Source organism: Psammomys obesus, unplaced genomic scaffold, assembly GCF_907164565.1.
Source record: "Psammomys obesus unplaced genomic scaffold, mPsaObe1.curated_primary_1811, whole genome shotgun sequence".
Taxonomy (NCBI): domain Eukaryota; kingdom Metazoa; phylum Chordata; class Mammalia; order Rodentia; family Muridae; genus Psammomys; species Psammomys obesus.
In genome coordinates, this window is record NW_026592118.1 from 30,392,161 (window position 1) to 30,415,690 (window position 23,530).

At 40.7% G+C, this 23,530-nt stretch overlaps 1 protein-coding gene and 1 long non-coding RNA gene across 3 annotated transcripts in view; one reads left to right on the forward strand and one right to left on the reverse strand.

Moving 5' to 3' along the window:
- The window catches only part of Calcr (calcitonin receptor), an 82,531-nt gene extending 69,916 nt beyond the window's left edge, over positions 1-12,615 (reverse strand). For both annotated transcript variants that reach the window (XM_055612973.1, XM_055612971.1), the window contains exons 1-3: positions 12,543-12,615; positions 12,200-12,361; positions 2,079-2,182 (exon numbers count right to left, since the gene is read on the reverse strand). In XM_055612973.1, coding sequence (XP_055468948.1) covers positions 2,079-2,101 — 23 coding nt within the window. In that variant the 5' untranslated portion in view covers positions 2,102-2,182; positions 12,200-12,361; positions 12,543-12,615. The remainder of the gene's footprint in view (positions 1-2,078; positions 2,183-12,199; positions 12,362-12,542) is intronic.
- A 187-nt stretch (positions 12,616-12,802) lies between these two features.
- The window catches only part of LOC129681059 (uncharacterized), a 43,709-nt gene continuing 32,981 nt past the window's right edge, over positions 12,803-23,530 (forward strand). Inside the window, exon 1 of the long non-coding RNA XR_008720764.1 lies at positions 12,803-13,019. This is a non-coding gene — a long non-coding RNA (uncharacterized LOC129681059). The remainder of the gene's footprint in view (positions 13,020-23,530) is intronic.

The window sequence follows — 23,530 nt, forward strand, 5'->3', positions numbered from 1 at the left end:
TTTTCTCCCATTGCCCCAAGTATGAGGCAGATGGCATAGGACTGACAAATTTTTAATGAATATATTTAAACATAATTATCAGTCATTCTGGCCATCATCACATTTAAAAGGGATATTATTGTTCTGCAAAAGGAAGGCTATGTTCCCAGAACCAAGTGCAGTGTTTTGCAGGGAAAGGCCCTAGTAGTCAGGGAAGCCCTTGACACTGCGTTTGAGTTTCTCATTTTGCCATCAGACAGTGAAACTCTGCCATGGGTGTGTAGATCTCACCCGAGAACAACTCTCTTCAATCAGAAGCCACACGGGACCCTGAAAAGCCACAGACTCTGCACCGAGCAGACCTGTTCAAATATGTAAGCTCATGCACGACAGTGGTTCATCTCGTAGTGTGGCGTTCTAATCTAGGTTCAAATCTGCCCCTGCTTCTGGCTATTCAACCTTCCTTTCTAAGCTTCAGCACCTGCTGAAGCTAATGGGAAATAATGAAAACACCCGTGACTACTGTGTGAATTAAAGAACTGTCATAAAACCCTTCTATCACTCACTTCAACATGATTGCACCGGCATATTACTAATGATTAGAGTAAGCATCTTAGTTCTAACTTCTTATTAACTCCTTTAACTCCTTTGATTTTTTCACCCCTTATAACTGTGAACTGGAGGGAAAGAGATCTCACTTTCAGGCTATTGCAGAATCTAAATGACACAGCGTATGTCCATGTACTGTTTGGCAAAAAATACCTCTGGAACCAAGAAATAGTATACATTGTCTGTTCTGCAACATAGCTTTGAAATAGTGTGAAAGGAAAGAGAAATAAAACTAATTAATAGGTTAATGTATGAAATAAACCCCAGCCTCTCCTCCACCAACGTTTGCATGTCCAGGTGCCTGTCCAGTGCCCCATCCCCATCTCGTGGTGCCTTTGTCTCCCACACCCCCTGTCTACCTGTCACCACTGTGGCTAAGTGTGAAGCCACACCCTTTCCCATATTAAAGATTACGCCTTGCAAGCTACAAGTTTCCGGACGGTGATGGAGTAAGATGGAGAGGCGACTTCTGCACTACTGTGATCTTCACTTCTTAATCATGGCCTAATAATTTCCTAATTCCCGAGGAGTTTGAATAATTTGACGTAAACCAAGTAAGCTGTGCCTCAATGGTTTTTCTTTTACCATTCTAAAACACTCAAGACAAAGCTTTAAATTAAGCGTGTCTTACCACAGGACATAAGAAATGTGGAAGACAAGCGAGTGGAAGAGTTAATGCAAACATAGATAGAGTAGATAAATGGAACAGACATAGTAAAGGAGACTCGTTCGCAGAGGACTGAGTGTGCCTGGCGGACACAGAGTTTCCAAGTGGACGGCCCCCACTCCTGTCGCCCCTCACCCCTGTTTTGCCCAAGTACACAGAGTGCCAAGGGAGTCATCAGATAGGGAAATGAGACTGTTCAGGGAACATGGAAAAGAGCTGTCGTGCTCCAAAATAGAACTTGGAAAGTTTATCATCTCTGAGTGCATAGGAAAATTGGCTATTTTTAGACAAATTAAAATTCAATGTATTTTCATTTGCCATTTTGGGCCCATACATTTATTTTCCCCTCTACATCATTGAAACCGCAGATACCATGGGTTTCTGACTAGTTTTCACGGAAATAAGCAAAACATAGTTTTGAGATTGTTTTTGAGTTCCTGTTACGAGCTGTGTTTAATGTTTTTGTTGGAAATTAGTTATTTGAAATAATAAAACAACTTGTTTGCATTTGATCTTGCTTTTTATGAATGAAATTGTCATCTTGGAAAAGTACAATTTCCCCTTCTGGTAAACCACAGTGCACAGTGGAATACTATAAGCTTGGGTGTAAGCACAATAGCTTCAGGGAAAATTATTTAGAAAAAGGAAAACTTTTATTATGTCTTTACAGTTTTTAAGACAGAAATCCATGGATCTGCTGTTTAAAAGACACATTAAAAAGTGAAAGACATTTTACACTAAAATAAAAATAAAAAAACCTTTGGCTGTCACAACTTAATAATAAAAGTACATGTCTTTTTTTTTTTTTTTCTGATTTACTTACACTCTGGACCTCCGTGGACTCATTTTCAAATCCGGGGTGTAGCAGCTGTGCTCTGTCCGTTTCTTCTCGTGTGGAAGGCGCTCTACACTTACCTTAGGTGGATCCTACAAATATCAAATGTATTATTAAAATCAATAAAGAGCACAAAGCTTTAGTGGCTCATAGTAAGTTCTATGTAAGTGGTAGATGTATTTATCATTATCATTTTATTGACATGTTTTAATAAACACATCTACTATGTATACATGGTTCCTTATAAGTTCTCAATTAGTACTAAAATTATTCTTAAGTGTTGAGAACCTACCATTCACAAGTTAGTTATAATGATATAATACTTTCTTCTTTTGGTTAGTTTTACATTGGTATTGAGTATTTAATATCTTGAACTATAGTATGAAGATTAGCATTTTGGAGGTAACATTTGAAATTATTACACAAAGAAAAAATCGTTATTGCTGAATATATATATATATATATATATATATATATATATATATATATATATAATTTTTTTTTTCCTGAAGGGAGTTAAGCGCAGTTTACCCCTACCTACAGCAGAAAGCAAGGTTTGTGAGCAGTTGATTTGACTCTGGAAGAATATCAGGAGAGGCGGAGAGAGAGACTGTGGGAAGGTCCAAGCGAAGGAGCTTTTTTTAAGCAAAGGTCTACATCTGACGTGTGTGACCATGTGTGAGTTGAAAATACTGGGCATAACAGGAGAAGAGATGGGAACAACCACTCTTGCTCATGTGTTTCATTTTCTGCTCATCTCTGAGTGTGGTGGTGCCTGGGGATTTCTACAAATGCTTATGGCTCTCAGTGAGTCTGTCAGCATCTTGAAGGGAGCATGGAATCAGAAGAATGGGATTGCCATGGCTGAAATAACACTTTCTGCAGGCTGCGGGGGGGGGGGGGGACTATGATACCTCTGTGGTTTCCTCCTTAATGAAAACATTGGGTTCCTGATCTTAATAAAGGTAAAATATTAATTACCAAGAAAACATATGGCATCACCTTAAAGGCAGAAGTGCCGTTTTAACAAATTAATACGCAACTCAATGAGATCATAATATCCAAATTGGACATCAAGCTGCTACTCCTCAAATGTGCCTACATATTAATATTTCAGCAGCTAAGAAGAAAAGGCAAGTTTCCCATTGACCTTCTATTCACTAAGATAACATATCTAATTTGTAAGAATATATATTTTCCTCGTGGGATGCAATAAAAATATTTTCATTTTCAATAGGAAAAGAAGCAACCCACTAAATTATTTTCCTGTATTGGCCCCGGAGCTATGATCATTTACTTCGTTGGGGTTTTGCCTTAATGCCATCTTTGCAGTCTATGTGATGTTAGGAATGAAAAAGTGTTCTAATATTGTCCTGACCTTTTGGCCTTGCAGTAGGCCCAGGCAAGAAGGTGCTGAGGCAGTTTGCATTACCTTGTGCTTTGTACCATAAACTTCTTTGAATCTTGTACTTAAAGGAGATTCCATCTAAATGCCCATAAATATCAATATTTTCAGCAAGACACCTTTATGCTTGCCAGAATTCTATCCGTCCCATATAAGGATAGAAAATCATCACACTGAAAGTTGAGTTAATTAATATATGTGTTAAGTCAATTTAAAATTAAATTTGGCAGCAATACAAATTGTCTTTGCTTTACGCTTGCTGCCCGCGATGACTTAAAAATAATAATAACTTAATAATAATAATAATAATGATGATGATGATGATGATGATGATAATAATAATAATAATAATAAAGCACTTCGGAGAGAAAAAATTCTCCTTAAATAGCCAAGTTTTTCTTTAGGAATCATTATTTATTATAAGATGGTATTTCCCCATTATATCCATACATAAGGACTTGTTGCTTTTGAACTTCATGGAAGAATAAACAGAGTTTTCATGTTTTGTGGCCATCAAATTGCTATGTGTAATAATTAGTAAATTCATTTGATGACTATATAAAAGAGGTCAAATAATAAAAACATAAATCCTCCATTGATGCTATGCTTCACATTTGGTTGCTGTGGGAAAATGTCCTGCTTATAAATTTAGGCGTCTAGAACATTCCATTAATATAGGTGGGGCTTGGGCTATTACAAGCTGTGCCAAAAGGCTGGAATTTGGGTATAAGGGCGCTCATAGCTTCTGTAGCTCCAGTGGGTGGAATCCCAGGCTTAGGGCCTCCAGAAAGATCAGTTGCCATGCTTGTGGAGAAGCGCTCCGTACTCCATGACGTGACCACCCACAATGATAAATATTTTAATTATAGGTTTTTCCTTAAAGGTCTCTGTGTCGCCACCAGATACCATTAATTGGAGACACAGAAAAAACAAGGTAAGTCAGTCTTAGGTTTGAGGTATAGTTCTGCCGCATTCAGGAATCAATCCATGAATTTTGGCAAATTTCTAATCCTACTTCCTTATCTGTGGATGTGGCTTAATAATATCATATAAAGACACAAGGATACTTCAAGGGTGTCCTGAGAAGTGATGGAATGGTGCTATAGCCAGCACACAGTAGGCCCCAGTGAACTGTAACTGCCTTTGTTACTATTTTGTTGTATCTCCCAAAGTAGGAGGTCTTAGGTTATAGAAGGTAGATTTTCTGTTTAGCTTTTGGTTTTGGTTTATTCTGAAAAAATAGGAAACTTTTGTTTCCCCTTGCACACAAAGGTATACACAGTGCCCGAATCGTTCTAGTGCAAGAAGCAGAAGTAGACTTGTCCTTTAGGATCCATGGTAGATTGGTTTCAGGATCAAAAACTGGACAATCAATTTCCATATATAAAGCAGTATAGTATTTTATTGTAATCAAAATCGCATACTTCTGTATACTTTAAATCATTCTTGGACTGTAGGTAATAACTACTCTAAAGTGAATGATGTCTAAAGAATTGTTTTAACTTTTAATTATGTGTATGAGTATACTTCAGTGCCATGTACATGTGAGTGCCTGTGCAAGCTGGTGGCGTCAGATGCCCCCTGCAGCTGGAGTTACACGCAGCTGTTCGCCATCTTACATGTGTGCTGGGAACTGACCTTCGTCCTCTGCAATAGCATTATATGTGCTTAACCACTGAGCCATCTCTCCAGCTACGATAGATGCAATTTAAATATTTGCTGGGCTGGATTGTTTAGGGACTAGTGATGGGAAAAAAAGTGTGCCCGTATTCAGTACAGCTGTAATTAAAAAAAAAAAAAGACATTTTCTTTTCGTATGCGTGCAGAAATCCACGGCTACAGATGCCACATACAATGGATGTACCCTTTACTTTGTGGTTTAGAAAGGTGAGATGAAGGCTGCGTGTTCAGCAGGTTTAGCTAAGGTGATGGGCTCAGAGCTGTGAGTGACGCTTTAAATGTTCACTGAAGAAAGCAGGCTTTGCTCCGTAGGGTGACATAGGCTCCAGCCTGAAGCACGAGTATGGGTGTAATAAACTTCAAAATGAAAACGGATTATTGATTTGCAGGAAATAGCACAGAGAAGCATGTGAGAGTTTTGGGACAACCGCAAATTGGTACTTTAAAATAAAGGTTCAAGCTTTACTGTGACAAAAATCACTTCAGGAAAAAAAAAATGCCAGCGATCATTATGGTTAAAGTGAAATAACTTTTAACTCATCCCAGTATGAATTTGCTTGGAAGACTGGACAAACAGGCGACTGCCCTGTTTAACCCTGAATGGGAAGAAGAGAAGTTAGCACTTACTCATAACAAAAAAGAGACAAGTCATAAAACAGCCAGAAAATATTCCATCTTTATCATCCCAAATTGACCAAGTTGTTCTAAAAACTTATATATGCAGCTTCTAAGGACATACTCATTATGAGAATAGTTTGTATATGCTGAAACACCAGAATTCCTAGGAGACGAGGATATATGAAGCCCTAATTGGTCTTTCCCCCAATATGTTATTATAATAAAGATACTAAGAAAGTGTGTTTCATAGAACTGATGGTAAAAGAGAATATGCTATATAAAAGTAAATATACATATTAATTATATATGTGAGCACATTCGTGCATGCACACACACGCACACACACATGCATGCAGGCACACACGCACACTCTCCTGTGTACAGAACTTGTGGAGAGACTTTAAAAAACTGATATAAGGCCATATTCCATATTGCTTGAGGGGGTCAGTGGCTGTCAGAGAAGCCTGAAAGAATAAGCAGGACATCAGCCAAACTTGAGATTGTATGGTTTTTAAAATGAGTGATTAACTACTTTTCAAACTGACAAAATGACTGTATATCTCATGTCTTGCTCCCATCCCTGGAAGCAGGCACCCTAGGCTGAAAGCCGGGGCCCACTCTCCTCCTACTCTGTAGACCTGTTTGTTTTTCTTCTAGCTACCTTGGAGGTACTGGCCTTTCATTTCTTCGGACAACTTGTTTTCTATTTGTTCCCTTCATCAAAATGCTGTCCTAAAAGGATGTCTCAGATGTTTAGCTTTTCATTTTAATTTCATGTCTTTGATTTTTTTTTCTTTTCTTTTCCTTTTAACTTCTTTGTACTGTTAGCCGCTAAACAAACTATACTGAAGTTATTCTACTTTTTAAATCTAGTATCAGTCTTCTCAGATATGAATTTCTATATCTATTTCTATGACACCACCACGTAGATAAAACAAAATGCATCATCTTTCTTTTCTCCCCCCAAATTCAACTCTATACCTTTTTTTTTTTAAAATATTGTCTGTCTATGCCAGATGGATGATGTCATAGCTCTCCTTTTACCTGTATCAGAAACCTAGAATTCAGCATAAAATTGGGTAGTACCCTCATTCATCTTAGCTCCAATTTTTATCATTTACCAAATCTTTAAATTTTATGTTTAAAATAATTTCCAGACTGTTTCGTCCAAATCTATCCCCAACGAAGTGACCCTAATTGGTTTTCCTTCTGTTGCTGCAGTAAGGCCACTGGCTTTCTATTAATTTGTATCCATCCTACTTTCAATCTAATTTTCCTCCTATTTTTTTCAACAGTGATTCATTCAAATGGGAAATTTGATCATTTCTGTGCCTTAGATTGGCTCTTTCAAAGACCTCCACTCTTCATGATAAAATGCCATCCCGTTAGTTCGGGTGGCTCGTCAGCCACTTTGGTAAGTTATTAGTGGCCCGCAAACCTGATGGAGGCAACCCAGGTGTCTGCGTTGTTTCAAGCGTTGGAAGGTTATTATTTAGTTTTAATTTTTTTTGTTTTCTTGCGGTCTAGTATTTTTTTTTCTGTGATACAAGTTCACATCTTCCTCTCTTTATTCAGTTTTTTTATATACTGTCATTTCAATGCTAACTCACGTGCTCTTTAAAAGGATATTCTCCCTAGAAACTGTTGCTGCTTCCTATTTCAGAGCACCGAGGCCATCTATGGCAGTGCGTAACTCTAGCTGTGAGATTGTTGGTTTGTCTGTCCAGCGGTCACAGACCAGAGACTGTAATTTATCACAATATTATCAGATCAAACATAATAAGCATTGTTTTGTAAATATTTATCGAGTATTAAAATATAAGTGATGCTATCAGAATTAAAAAATTTTGTGCTATGAAGGAATAATTAATGTTCTCTGAAGGACGGGCTTAGGTTAGGTCTGAGATGCTGGATTCTGAAGCCCCAGGCAGATAAAGGACAGCTTCTGGAACAAGAACCGTGGGGAGAAACATAAACCAAAGCAAAACAGCCTGGCAATGGATGGACACACACCACCACCAGTTTTAAGGAAGTAGAATGTAAACTGAGGTTAATAGGCAAGGGCATAAGGCCGAAAGAGAAGGATGGACTCTAAATCTGGAGTAAATTTTCCTAGTATGACTGCAGCTCCAGAAATGGAATTAAGGAGCTGTTGAGGTTTTCTCCCTATTATCAATGGGGGGAAAAAGGTCAGGTGGCGTTTATATCACAAAGCATCTTAAACAGCCCATCTGAAAAGTGGGCTACGCCCTTGGGCAATAACTGAATAATTAAAACAGAGGATGACAAGACCAGAGCTTGAAAATAATTCTGGCCATGTTGTGAATTCAAGACACAGGGACTGGAATGTGGCCAAATATTGGAAGAGTATTGAAATATTTTGATAATGATAATAAAAGGGGGTGGCTGCAGAGCTGGCTAAAAAGCTTAGCATCCCCCAGAAATTGGAAGCAGCCCCGAGATTTGTTAAGATGGGAGAGAAGAGCACACTGCCAAAAAGAAATTTTAAGTGCAAAAGCATAGTTAAATATTGATTACAGAAATAGTGAACCTGGTGCTTTATTTCCTGAGAGCTAACTCCTTAGTTTACGGCATCCCAGCTATTCTTCTACACAGGCCACTAAGGCAAAGCCTCTCACCTCGGAGTGTCCCCAGGTGCCTACAGGTGTCGGCACTGGAGTGATGCTACAGGCATAATCTAGGGAGAAGAGTCAGCTCAGAGGTGATGTGTCTTCCAATCCAGCGTGGTATCGGAGGACTTTTACTGTGCTCTTTTGATAGACGTCAACTCTTCTAAAAATTACTTTTTTTTTTCCAGGAGTGAAGATAAAACTACATCATAAACACGCAAGCTCAGGAACACACACACACATACATGCACGTTGCTCTTGGGAAACTGATTCAAGGAAATTGCATTTCACAGTATTAAGGAACATATAGCAACAGCATTTTTCTACTAATTCTTCCTCAATGTCTATTCCCATGATTTACTTGAAAAATACAAAGTCTGGAGCTCTGTAGCCTCCCCAAAGATCAGTTTTCTAACCTTATACATTGAAGCCAGAAGCATGTGATTTTCTGTGTTTTGATGAAATTGGAAACAACCTAGGACCGCTGTAACAACACAAAATATTACCATTTGGTTTTTCATCAGATGGAACTCTGGAAGATCACAACGCATAGCTGTCATATACTAAGCCATGCTGTTAATTATACTTAAGATGGAAGAAATGTTACCTTCTGCACAAAATAATCAGTCTATTTATTATGTTTATTTTCTACTAGATGCAAAACCCTTGAGGACAAGGATATGACTTTTTATGTTCTATCAATGGCTGGCATTTAATAAATAATCAACATGCTTGTGAATAAATGGAATTTAAAAATATAACACTTACATAGAACCTACTAGACACAAAGTAACTACCCAAATGCTTTACAAGTGTTAATTCATTTAATCCATATTAAATAAAATGTTTTAAATACATTTAGCCTTTATAACCCAGAAAGGTTGAATTACTTGCCCGATTGGTGCAGCCGAACAGTGATGGAGCCAGGAGATCTTCCCGAACACAGCTATGTCAGAATCTTTGCTCTTACCTTATACCTTTTTCAGCTAGATGGTGGCTTTAAAATTTTAAGAATATAAATATTCACTTAACGTGTGTTTTATGATACAGTTGAACTCGGAATAAGAAGGTATGAGTTTGGTTACATCTTTAGCTTACTTGATTTGTGACATCAAGCAAGTTTATTAGGATAATGGAACCTCAATTTTCTCATGCAAAATAAATTTTCTCATATAAAAAAATAAATAAATAATTTTCTCATATAAAATAAGGGCAGTAGTTTTTACCTCAAAAACTCATTATGAGTTTTTCAAAACTAATTTGTATGAAAATATTAGAACACAGTTGGCACCCAGAATATATTACTTGGTATGCCAAGAAGCTTTAATTTTTTTTTCTTTTTCCCTTTCAAAAGATACATGTTTGCACATTGTATATCATATAGGTCTTAGCAAAAAGAAATCAAATTTCTTGCTTCATAAAGCATTATGTTTTTTAACATTTCTTGTAGCTAGAGTTCATGTACTAAAGCATTTTCTGGATGTCCAGATAGCTTGTTTTGGGGGAAAATATATCTTTTTGGGATCTGTTATGATTTAAGCATGTAACATCAAGGAATAAAATCTTCTAATTAGAAAATCAAGTTATATGCATCACATACACGGGGAAAAAAATAAACCGACAACACAACAAATGACATTTATTTTCACCAAGATCCTTCAACATTAACAGACTCAATGAAATCCAAAGATCAGACCAGCAATTCAATAAGTAGCATTTATGTTCAGCAAGACCTTCCAACATTAACAGGCTCTATCAAATCTTATGGAAAACTGTATCAGCTGATTCTTATCAGTCACGGTTGCATGTTATAATCACCTAAAGATATACATCAACATACAGATCTCTTCCCCAGATATTCTGATTTAATTAGGTTGCATAGGGTCGGGCATGTTTTTTTTTTTCTTTCTTTCTTTCTTTCTTTCTGTCGTTCATTAAACAAAAATTCTAATTGTGGCTCAAGTTGAGAACACCGGTTCAAGTTCTCAGGAAAGCATCACCGGCTTCTCAGGCTCACTCCACCTTACGTTAATAAACACCAACAAAAGATATTATTTTTTTCATTCAAATCCACGTTGCAAGAATGTGGGAAGGGGTGTTCATGAAGAACAGAGATGCCACGCAATAAGCATAGTAATATATAATTTTGTTTCTTTAATTGCTTGAAGCAAAGGCTATCTTTTTTCATCTGCTGTCTTCCAAAATTACAAGAAAATGGAAAATAGAGGCCATATTTATGTGAAATGAATATCAGTCTAAGCATCATGAAACAATTTGAGACATGTTGCGTCTTCTCGTGGATCATATAATGAACAATTTATGTTTACTCTACTCAACGTGTTGGTGTGGTCAGTAAACAAACATTTTTACAATATGACAAATATTACTTGATGGCGTTAGTTCTTAAAATTAACAGTAGATTAGAGCCATTGTTGAACCAAAACAAATTCCAGCCCAAGGGTTGTTTGGGGCTATTAAAACAGAATGGAAATGAATGTGAATACCAGGAAAGTGGAGGGCTTTGCAACCCGGTCACCTTACTTCCTCTCATAAAAAAATAAAAAAGAAAAAAGAAAGAAAAAAGCATATGAAACCAGCAATTCCAACTTCTTAAAGCTGAGTTATCTAACTACTGAAGGTATATTAGTCCACGAACAAGCTATTACACATTATGCTTAATAAATGGCATAACATTAAAAGCATTACCACTTTGCCCTTAACGGCAAGTCAACCGGCTTGACTTTAAAAAATATTTGTCTTCTATTATCATTTCAGACACTGGAACTTTGGCACGCAGCTATTTAAGATTAGTTTCAGGACCTGCGTGGTCAACCTTTAGCTTATTTTGAACATTTTTCTCCCAGTTGCCCAACAATTTCAACAACTATCCTTGAAAAGATGGGTTTGCTCGGAATCACTTAAACCACAAAGGTAGTCCTGGGCATCTAGAGATTATGCCTCCTTTTTCTGACGTACAATATACTGTTAGATTAAAGGTATATAGAACTTTCAGGTAGATTTCAGAAACAAAGCTGACATGATAGGTGACAAATCTACTTGCATTGTTGATTTTTGACAGTGGATTTCCTTGGACCTCGGGGAGAAAAATGACTGCCCTGAAAAGAGGAATTAATTTGTTGAAACGTTTCTTGACCCAGGCTTGGAAAGAGCATCATGAAATAGAGGGCTCTTTTGGAAACTATGCACACAACAGATTTTTCCTAATAGGTGTGAAAAATGGCTGCTATGCATAAATGATTGTTGGAAAATAATTCTGTGTAAAACATGACCAAACAAGCAAACCCATTCACTACTGTACTCAAGACCAGTGCTAGACCGAGCACAAGACAGCTCATCCCCTAGATGCCGATACTTGCTACACTAAACATACATTAGGAAAAAGCCACAACTTTAAGCCCAGAAATTTTTAGACTTCATAAAATAGGAGTCTAAAACTTTTGAGAGAAAATTCATATGAATAATATTACAAAACTCACAGGGAACCAGAGAGCGCCTCAACACAAAATTGTAAGCTCCAACACCTTCCAGAGACACCTATTTTTTCCCCCTAATCATGGCAAAGTGTAGCAACTGAGACTAAAGTAGACCCTACCATAAATCCACTAACACCACAGTCAAACTAGAATTTTGCAATTTAAAAAACCCCACAAAACACCAAAGTATCATTCTCACCATCACCTCTAGCTATTCCCGGGACCCCCAAATCTTTACATTCCACTCTCACCCACCCCCCCACCCCCCAAACCCCTTCTTACCAGGAATTCTCTCACTGGGTGTCTGGGCACAGCTCAGGCGTTCTCAGGATCTCGGGCTTCACCAACCTCAGGGTGAGGTGCGGAAGTGCGCACCTCTCCAACCAGGAGGGTCTGCAGTCCGCAAGGTGCAGCCCACCCAGGGTCTGGGGGGGGCTGGCTTTCCTAGTTGGACGGGAGAGCAAACTGGATTAGTCCTGAGCACTCCCTCTTGCCCACCTCCCAAATTTCCAGACCCTTCAAGCCTTCCTTAAGGGAGAAGTTCAAAGCCCAGGGTGGTGGGCTAGGCTTGAGGCAAGGGTCCCTTCCCCGCCGCTCTCTGCTCCCCGGAGCGCGGGAGGCTCACCTTAGCGGAGCCTGCCTCTGCTCGCCCCGAGATGAGGCTGTGCGCAAACTTCTCCGACTTAAGTCCCTTTCGGTGCGCGCCACCCCCGCCCTCCTCCCCACGCGCGGCCGACGGGGGGCGGACGATCGCAGAGCCGGCCCCGCCCGGACCCTCCCTCCACGTCAGCCCCTCCAGCCCGCGGAGGGAGGGGCTAGCAGCCGCTCCGAGCTCCTCAGGGCCCCGCGCCCCGGCGGGAGAGGGGCTGCGCTCGCTGCCGCTGCTCCACACCCCGAGGAGTCCCCGGTACCCCCCAGCGCTCGCTCGCTCGCTCGCTCGGAGAGCCGGGGAGCAGGAGAGAGGGACCCCCACTTAGACCCTGAGTAGGGAGGGAGTAGGAGGGTCGACAGATTGGGCTGAGTGATCGTAACCCGGTCCCTGGAGGCAGCTTTCTGGGAGTCCAGCCCCTTCCCCCCCGGAGGATGCAAATTCCGTAGGGAGGTGAGTTTCCCAAAGAACCCTACCCCAGAGAGAGAGAGAGGGACTCTTGCTCCAAGAGCGGCTGCTCAGGGGACCGCCCCAGAGACCCGGTGGAGAGTGGGGTCTGTAGTGGGGCGCGGTAGTAGAATTAGGGTGGGGGCGTGAGAAAACAGCTGACCAGGACCTGGAGTGCTAAGGACCCCGGAGGCAGAGGGTAAGAAAAGACCAGAGGGTCCGGCTAGCCCGGGACCCCTCTGGATTTGCGCAGGTGCGACCTAGGGTGCAGGTTGGATTTGGGAGGGCTTTGCCCTCCACCTAAGAGGGTGTTGCTGGTTCAGTGTGTTAGGGGGAGTGACAGAAGTGAGGACGGCTAGGAAAGAACAGGGTGCCTGACTTGGTGTGGAGGACAATTCCTCTTGTTCCCTGAGAGGCAGCAGGAGCCCGGGACAATCTGATTCCAGGCGGGGCGCAGGCGGGACTGGCAGGCGCACCCCGGGAGGCAGGCAAGTTGTTTGCAAGGACGGACTGCCCTCCACCTCCTTCTGTCCGGTGCTGGGTGCAGCCAGGCATCAGCGGGCACTTTCTCCCCTGACCTTTCAAGCAAAAGCTAGGAAAATGAGCTAGCTTGGGTGTCCCGGGATTGCAAGGTAGCAGTAGCCGTCGAGGTTAGTAACACACCTCAGCAAAAGAAATAGCAATGACAGGATGGGGGGTGGGGAGCCAGAGAGCAACACAAAACACGTTCCTAGGCACTCAGAGGCTAGGGGCTTAGATCCAGGTGAGGGAGGGGCAGGTGTCTAGTGAAAAGGGCTGCAGCTTTCCCGCTGCTCATCCATCCTTGGAGCCCTTGTCCCGCCCCTGGAAGATCAGTGACTCCAGGCAAAAACAACAACAACAACAACAAAAGTGTGTGCTTCTGTCCTTATTTGAACCCTGACTCTTCAACCCAGAGAGACCCCTAATATGTGTAGTTTTGGACTTTCATTGTCCCAGTGGAAGACAGAGTTCAGGGACAAATTATCCCCCCAAACAGAATTTCCATGGGGGTCATTTTCGCAGGTCCCTTCCCCCCCTTATGCCCCCTCCCTTTCCCTGCCACTTTCAGTCTGGTGACCCAGAGGGCTGAGTGTGGCTCATCTTGCATTCAAACCTAAAGCACCACCTCACGGGCAGGGGAAGAATCTTCGGCCCCTTCATGTCCTGGATCGAAGTGGCAATAATATTGTTAGCAAAAAAATGTGGCAAGGAAAGGGGCTGGGCATTCGGGGGAGAAGGGGCTTTGCAGAGAGAGATGCTGTGTAACATAAACAAAACCTAAACGTGAAATTTCCTATTTGTACAATTAATTTGTGCTAATATATATATAAAAAATTAGAAGAGAGGTTCCACTTCAGGATTCAGATACAAATCTTCACTGTGGGCTTTAACATCTGTCCTGGGTTCAATGGCTCTCTGAATTCCCAGTTGCAGCCAGCCAGCCAACATCTGATTAAATCTTCTTTTAAAAATTCTTTTTGAAACCTTAATCACCTTCTTTGGGTACAAAGAGCACAGGATTATTAAAATTGTTTATGTATCTCCTATAGCAACTGCTGGGGGCCAGATGCTGAGAATTCCCCTTTTGTAGCCCCAACCACGGAAATGTCAATGGATTAGGAAAATGATTGGGACAAGGAAGTGTCACTGCCCTGGCACTGAGTGATAGAGTAAGCTCAGGGAAATTGGTTTGTTGTTGTCACTGAGTGGTCCTCGTATTGATAACAGTGGTATTCTGATAGCAGATTGGACGGACTTGTTTTTGTAAAGCCATGGGGTTAAACATGACTCAGACTGAAAAAAAGAAAAAAACAAAAAAAACAATGTCTAAGAATTAGCAAGAAAACAGCACACGTATGTTATAAAGCATTAAACCATGTATGGTGTAAGCGTAGGTAGCCTCTATTAACTGAGGTGCTAATTGTGTCAGAAATAATCTTGGAGAAGCGAGAAGTCACTGTAACCAGATTTCAGGGAAGGTGACATAGCCGGGGTGGGATCAGAGTTGAGACCTGAATCTATCGAGGGGATTAAATTCTCTTTGCCTGCTACATTAATTTATTAATACCGAAATTGCTGTGCACCTGTTGGATGCACTTGGATTCACAGAAGCGTAACTGTTGTTGTCTTAATGCTTCCTGAATATTTTCTGTGTGGACACAGTAAGTGCCTAGAGAGCAGATATGGATGTGGGGGCCATTGGTTAGGAAAGGGTTTGCTTGGTGCTGTAACCTTCTGGGATCTGTTGCTTGTTCCTGAAATCAGTGTAACGAAATGAAATAGAACACAGCAGACTGGAGCATGCCTGCGAAGCCGGAGTGTGGTTTCTCGGAAGTTTGGTCTCACTTCAGTCTGGGAAGGTCTGCACTGGACTGCAAAGGAAAATAGATTTCTTCCTATAGGTCATAATCAAAAGTGACTTATAAACTTGATTTGGGATAAGCTGCTGCTTTTCAAACAGAATGCCTCACATTTGCAAATAAACCTTTGAACAAAAGGAATTTCTCGATGGGGTGTTCAGGAAATAGTCACCTAACTTGCTAATCCCACATTTCTGGAACTATCCCTGATTGCTTTGATTTCAAAATGCTGTGGCTATCCAAGAGGTTTTCTGCTCTCCTTCTGTCCCCCTTTAAACATGTCCATTAGGCAGCTGCGAGTTTAGGGACACACTGTTATCAATCTTGTCTTCCGTGTTTGGAGACTGGAGCGCTAACTGCTTTAGAGACAAATTCCACCTCTGTCTTTAACACTCCCCGTTTTCATTACCCAGAGCATAATCTGCCCTAGTGGGATCTGCCCTAGTGGGCTTCAGCTGCTGGGCAAATGGGTGTGGGGGCTCTGGACTCAACGCTTCATCTTTGTACAGAGAGCACTGTATCCATCGAACAATCTCTCTAGCCCCAAGTTCTCTTTTTAAAAGACATCTAGCCAAAAAGTTTCTCTCGGGGACCTAGTCTGTAGCTTTAGTAATTCCTGATAGGCAAAGTTTCCTTGCATTGAAATACGCCCCAGCCAATTTCACTCTGTTTAATGCATATTTAATATTCCCTGGGTCATAATACACTGGGCCAGCCACCCCTCAGGGACCTGAGGAGTGTAATGTGCAGTTCCCACCCTTAGGAAGCCCTCAGTCTATATAAGGGCAATGCGTTGCTTCCGTTTTAGCCCTTCCACACACAGCAGCTGGTGATTATCCTGTACGTAATTACTCTTCAGCTTTACAGACCTCGGGATGACAGTGAGAATAATAATTCACCTTGGTGAAAATAATTTTTTCCCCTTTGAAACAATATGAACTTTGACCTGACAGATCATGCTTTTCTGGAAGAAAGTCTGCTTTGATTTTTAGGCTCTCTCTCTCTCTCTCTTTTTTTTTAATGGAGCGGGTGCATCTTTACAGGGTGCCTCACTCACGGTTGTATTTCTCTAAAGAACACATCTCCTGGAAGCAGAAAACAACAACAAAAAGCAAACCAAAGCAAAGCCTAACAACACATTCCGTGTGAACTAGGAAATGTCTTTCCTAATTATACTTAGTATAAACTTTACTTGGGCTAACAGTTAACTCAGTGAATAAATAACCCAGAGTAGAAGGCAGTGGCGGGCACACACTACTGAGTAGTAATGGAAACTAATTATTCCGTGTCTGATGAAGTTGGGAAATAGATACTTCCTGTTTTATAAAGAGAATTCCAGAGAGAAACCCAGGAGCCAAGGGGGGAAAAATCTGCAACAACAAATGTATGCATCCATTCATTTAAGAAAACATGAATAATTGAGTGCCAAGAGCTTACATCCTAGAGGGGGGAGGTGGAAGACAATAAGCAGCCGGGCGGCGGTTAATTTCAGATACTGACAGTATCAAGGAGATTGCTGACAGACAGCTGAGAGGCAAGCATGCAGTGTTGCCTTCTGCGTCACGGAAGGCTCTCCTTGAGACGAGCCCCCTGTGCCCTCCTTCAGGAAAAGCCTCACGCCATGCTGTCCCACCTAGTCCCCTGCTAAAGATATCATTTGGTCAGGAATCTACTCATTGGAGGATTGTGCACCTGTGAGCGTGTGTGTCTCCGTAAAAGCCGCTCTGGAATTTAGTTGTATTTGGTCTGTTCTCAGGAATTTGGAAGATAGGAGGTGTGGATAAGTAATCACAATTTTCTGTACCTCCTAGGCTGCTTCATATTAGGTTATATATATTAGCAGAGAAAACTCTCACGTGGTATTAACCTTTTAGCTTAAAACTGTCAGGATATCTTGTCCGAGGGCAAAGAGGAACGTGCAACTTCCCCGATGGCCACAGCCAAAACTTAAATGTTCTGTTATAGCTGGAGTTTTTAACTTTCTGTTTTATAATGAAAAACCAGGAATTTTACCGGCTCTTCCTTATTGAAAATTTGCTATGTGATGTTTCATGTTTACTAAGCATCTATAGCCTTGTCTTACTTTTCCAAGGCAGGCACATTTTTATTACTGTTGTACAGGTGTATCGGCAGATGTGAACGTGTTAAATGTTTTGACAAAGTAACCAGTTTCCAACAGCAGCATTTTGTAAAGACTGGATAGCAATGTTTGCATAAAGGCAAGAATGGGTATCACCCATCCCCTCAATTCCAGTACCGGCTGGTAGGAACTCAGAGGGAAAAGAGTAAATACGCAGGGCTGTAAGGGCACAGGGTCAGACTGTTTTGCTTCCCACAGGCTTGCTTCCATAATGTAAAAGAAAAAAAATCTTATGATTCTAAATATCAGAAGAGGCCCATGGCAAGCATCTATAAATATTTCAGAAATAGATCTTAATTACAGAGTTTATTCAGAGAAGGCGACAAAGGTGTACAGATTTTTCAAAGGCAGAAATTGCAAAAAAAAAAAAAAAAAAAAAAAGCAGCGAATCCTCCAGCGTTAAGAGAAAAACCCGGACTAGGGATAGGGAGAGAGTTGAATGGCAGGAAGGGACAGGAAAAAGACATGCATTTCATCCCTGGGGTGATCCTGAACCGCACCGGTCACTCAGGTTGCCGTTCTTCAAAACTGATTACAGAAAATAAATTGATTACTGTATATACCAAGGGAGAGAGGGAAATCACGCCTTCCGTTACCAGCTTTTCCCAGCTTTGCCTGCCTTCTCCACTTCAAAGGGGGCAGTATTTTCCCATGTCCTCCTCATCACTGCTCTGTTTAAAGAACACATTCTATCTGCTGTCTGTGTTTCTCCTTGTTGCCGACACCTTTTCAGATGATTTTCCGCAGGTTTCAAAATCCCTATTGGACCAGATTCTGCCTTCTCCCTTGTTAAAGATGCTTGCTTGAGCTTTTCTCTCTCAGTGACAGACTGGCTAGATCCCCAGCTTCTTGAAAGCATCTCTACTCTAAAATATTATTTGAAAAGGAAATATTTCTGTTTCTTACGAATCTGAATTAAGGTGTCTCATGAGATACTGGACGAACTTAATGGCTACTTTGTGCAGAAGGTTAGATTTAGCTAAAGGAATTAATGCAGCGCTGCTTAAGTTTTAAAATGCTACAAGCTACTTGGGGGATCCTGACAAAACGTGGACTCTCCTTAGTACCTTAGGGGTGGGGCCTGAGATTTTATATTTCTTTCTCCATGTGTTGGGGGTGAGGGGGTGGGCATGTTGGCTCATGGAGGCCAGCAGGTGACACCAGGTGCCTTCTTTAACAATTCTCTACCTTAATTATTTGAAACCTTCTCTTTTAATGAATCTGGAGCACACAGAATCTGCTACGCTGACTGGCCAGCAAGCCCCAAGAATCCTCTTGCCTATGACTCCTGTGCAATGGAATTACAGGTGTGCACCAGCAGACCTAAACTTTATGTTGGGCAGCAGACCCAGATTCTGAATTTCTGACAGGTTCGCATGTTTCTGATGCTGGTTTGTAGCTCACTTTTTGGAAAGTACAGATTCTGGCTATCACCCTCAGCTAGATGCATTGTTTTAGATACTACATTCATTTAAAGTTTGTAAAAAGGTTCTAGACTATAAGATACAATGTTGTATGACCCCTTGAAATGGGATTAATTATGCGTGTTGTTTGTTTAAGTCACAAAAATAGCACAGAAATTATCTATGGGTGGAAAAATAGAGAGCCATTGCTTTGAATGGGAGCAGCTTCCTATTGCAGGAAGCTGGGAAAGAAATTTATTAGAGGGTTTCTCAACAAAATTTATTCTTAGAAGATTTGGTTTTAAAGAAATTAGTGTTTTTGAATGGAAGAAATGTTGGAGAGGGCATGGCTGATGCCCATCCAGCAGCGATGGAGGCGGTAGGGTGATTTCATTATCAGAGTTTGATGGCAAGGGGGGGATTTGTTGTTCTTGTCATTCGTGGTTTTGGAGTTCACAGTGGGTGTGTTGCTCATAGGCGATGGAGGTAGCTCAGTGGTGAAGGTTCCTGAGCTATGGTTAGAGGAGGCTGATAATGTTGTCGGTTTTCAGGAAAGAATAGAGCAGCAAATATCAGTTTCCAGCTCATCTCGAGCCATTTACTATTTTTGTGTATGAAAACAAATTGCTTAATTTCTTTGAGCCTCAGTTTACTCATCTAAAAGTGCGATGAAAGTAGTAATTATGTGATTATGCTATAGAGATTAAATAAAGTATGAAAATCTCTTAGCAACATGGAAAACATGTCCCATATTAAACAAATATTGATAATTTATTGCCAAATGTGCTCTGCTGTGCTCTGCTTTTATTTTTAGCTTATAAGTGTCCAACTGAGTTGAATTCAGACTTCTACATTTTTAGGTCGTGTATTTCTGTCTTTTTCTCGTCTGAATACATTTTCAGCTCCTCAAAACCAGAGGTCATAAATATGATATTAACCTTCGGATGTTAAATGAATAAAAGGAGCTCAACATTTCTTGCTTAAAATTTTTTCATTCATAATTTCAGGCCTGTAGAGAGTGACACTTCTAGAATTTAATGATGTACGTTTTGACCTAGAATTTTCAGTAATCTGATAACTGGGTAGTTAGTGCCCATGTATAGGAATATGGCTTATTTTCTATGTTTTTATGAACATTTATGAGCCATGTCCTTAGCTCATGGTTGTCATGCAGTTACTACCTTTTTTTTTCTGACTACTGAGTAAACGTTTAAGCAGTTATGCCATTTAATACTGGCAGGGATGAAGTCTCCTTGAGACATTCCACCAGTTTATAACATTCCAAACTTCCTGGCGAGGCACTGTGATTCTTCGAGACTGGGTTATAATGCCATCGTGGTAATTATTGTCTGCCTCTTACCTCCACATGCACCTGGCTTGGCCAGTCTGAGGCACTGGTCCATTCATAATAAGAGCTTCAATTCTTTAAATAGTCACCACCTTTCAGACACCAATGAACAGGTTTCAGGTGTTATTCGATCTCTGTATCAACCCTGAGAGGAACATTGAATTGGCCTTACTTTGTAGATGATTAAATATTTATAATAATAGTTCAGAATTTGAATCAATGTCTCGCATAGTGACTTCAGTTCGTATATCTAGGGCTTACTGTTTCTGGGGTCATCTGCTGCTCTTCTCCCACTCCCCGCTTTCTTGCTTATCTACTTCTGTTCCTTTGCTCAGGCTTGGCTGTCATTCTGAAATGCACAGGTTACTACAGTGTTTTAAGTGCAATTTCCAAAGCCATTGAAAGGCTCCCTAAAATTCACCTTCCTGTGACTTGAGGAAACCTCCTTTACCATTTCTGTGCTTCTGTTGCTCAGTAGGCAAACAGGAAAGAGAGTAGCTGGTTTTGTATCATACAAACGATCCAGGATTAATTATGGTATCTTTTATACCATATTCCATACTCGTGTAAGCACATGCTCACACATGTGCATTCATCCTCACATATAAGCTTCAACCTGTGGCTATTAAAGACGTTAGGTCCAGTCACAGACCAGTTCATTCACAAAGCATTAGGTCAGTTTACAGATGCTTCTTTCTTACTCATTAGACAGGAATATTCTAACTGCAAAAGTTGACTCTGAAATTCAGAGAGAATTCTTATCTTAGCTCATAATAGTTGTGATAGTTAACCCTGGAATTCGGGATTCTTGTTTTCTTTGTCAGACTATGTCTTTATTTCCTTACAGTGGAATATTCTGCCTTCCATAACTTAAAACTTTCCAGTAGACATTCTTTTATGTCTTCAGTGGAGACCATTGAATTATCACTCCTTTGATAGGATTCTTACCAGTCCAGCTCAGCGGCGACCTCCACGGAGGCAGAAGCGCCGTCTGCTTCATCTTGGTTTCTCACACGCACATCAGTGTGCTTCCACAGAGCACTTCCTGAACTGACTGAACATCTGCTGCGACAATGATATGCACAGATCATTCATTCATCAGCTGGAAACTGACGCCCAGGTGCTCTCACGTCAGTTTTCAGTTTTTTTCATCAGCTTCGATGCCCAGGTACAATTGCACAGAGGAGAAAACCAAGAGATGAAGGAACCTAAAGGATACTTACACAGGTGTCTCCGGACCACCAGCATAAATAGACTGTGGGCTCACCGGGTCTTTGAGGTAGCTATGACTTTGCTGTCTTCCCCAAATAAAGATAAATGAGAATTGTCGGGCGATTTTTTTTTTCTTTTGCCATGGTGATTTTCCTAATATTTTTTCACTCTCATATCTATTTTGTTTATTTAATAAAGCATTTCAGGAAATTGAATGATACACATTGCAGTATATTTAGAAAATACAAGGAAGGAATGAATTGCTTCTAACCTCGCAGAGATAAGCAACATTAGCATTCTGGTTCTTTTCTCCCGTTTGTTTTTCCATGTAAGAAATATTAACGGTATCTGCTCATCTTTCTCTTTTCTTAAGTTACATTTCAATTGAGATTGCAATTCCCTTTAGAATGCAACAACTCTAGCCATTGTCCAGGATGTGGTGAATAAAAGTGCTTTATATAAAATGATGTGAAATGAACTACTCTGAACCCAGAATGCTCTGCCTAACAATGCATATGACAAAAAACTCAGAGAGGTGTGGAACACAAGGTTCCCCACCAATCTGATAACTCTTTGCAGATTTTTTTCTCACTCTGCAGTCTCTTTTTCCAGCTGGAAACATAGAAGCATGAATAACAACTACTGACACCTGTGCACAGATAGCGTCTGCCAGTACAGCTAAAGAGAGCCGTTCTCCAGGGTAACAGGCATGAGCGTTTAGAGCAAAACACACAGGAAATTTTGGTGTTTGCATGAATCTGCTTGTAGATATTAATATTGACCAGATTTGACAAACTACAAATAATTGCATTTCTGAAGCAGTTTCAGGGTTTTGCTTTGAACAGTTGCAGACAGTAGACTGACACTTCCTTTAATTTCTTCACATTCTTAAAATGTATAATTTCATAAATAGTGGTTAATTTTCCAGAAAGTTCCATCATGAAAAGAAGAGATACTGCAGAATCTGGTTGAGGAGGTAGGGGATTGCATTAGCCCAGAATATTGATGTTGGATGGTTTAATGTCTTGCATTATTGCCTACTCTGTGAGACCTAATCTAGCCGTGGGAATTAAATGTGGCTGCAGGTAACAGAAGAACTACAAATGATCACAGAGTGATGATATTAAGGCTTATTTTTTATTCAAGGAAGATATGGAGATGGATACTCAAGAGAATCATTGCTACTAGGGTCTGCCTATACAAAGTCCCCATAAATCTGAACTTCTTCCAGCCCATTTTTTATCCATTGTCAAGGTAAAGCCCAGGTCCTTAAGAGTGAAAAACTTCTGGGACCAAAAACCACATTTTAAACTAAATGATGTGGAAGCTAAAGGAAAAAGCACTAAAAACTAAAGAATGTTCCAGAAACTACCCTGTTTCTTTCTTACTTAATAACTTATTGATGCATCAACCAAAGACCATGCATAGAGAAGACCTAGACCCCCTGCTCAGATGTAGCCTATAGACAGCTCAGTCAGAATGTGGGTTCCCTAGTAAGGGGATAAGAGAGTCTCTGACATGAACTAGGTTGCCTGCTCCTTGATCACTTCTCCCCTGGTGGGCTGACCTAGCCAGCCCACAGAGGAAGAGGATCCAGGCCATCCTGATGGGACCTGATAGGCTAGGGTCAGACAGTAGGGGAGGAGGACTTCCCCATCAGTGTCTAGGAAAGAGGGACAGGGAGAAAAAGGGACAATGGGACTGCGAGGAGAGGAGGAAGAGGCTATAACTGGGATATGTAGTGAATAAATGGTAAATGATGATGATGATGATGATGATGATGATAATAATAATAATAATACCTTACAAGATGGAGCTGGAGTGATGGTTCAGAGGTTAAGAGCACTGGGTGCTCTTGCAGAGGACCCAGATTTGATTCTTATCCCCACACCGTGGGTTCCCACTGTCTGTAACTGCAGTTCTAGGAGACATGATACCCTCTTCTGGCTTTGTTTATTACTATATAGACATTATATATATATATATATATATATATATATATATATATATATATATATATATATATATATATA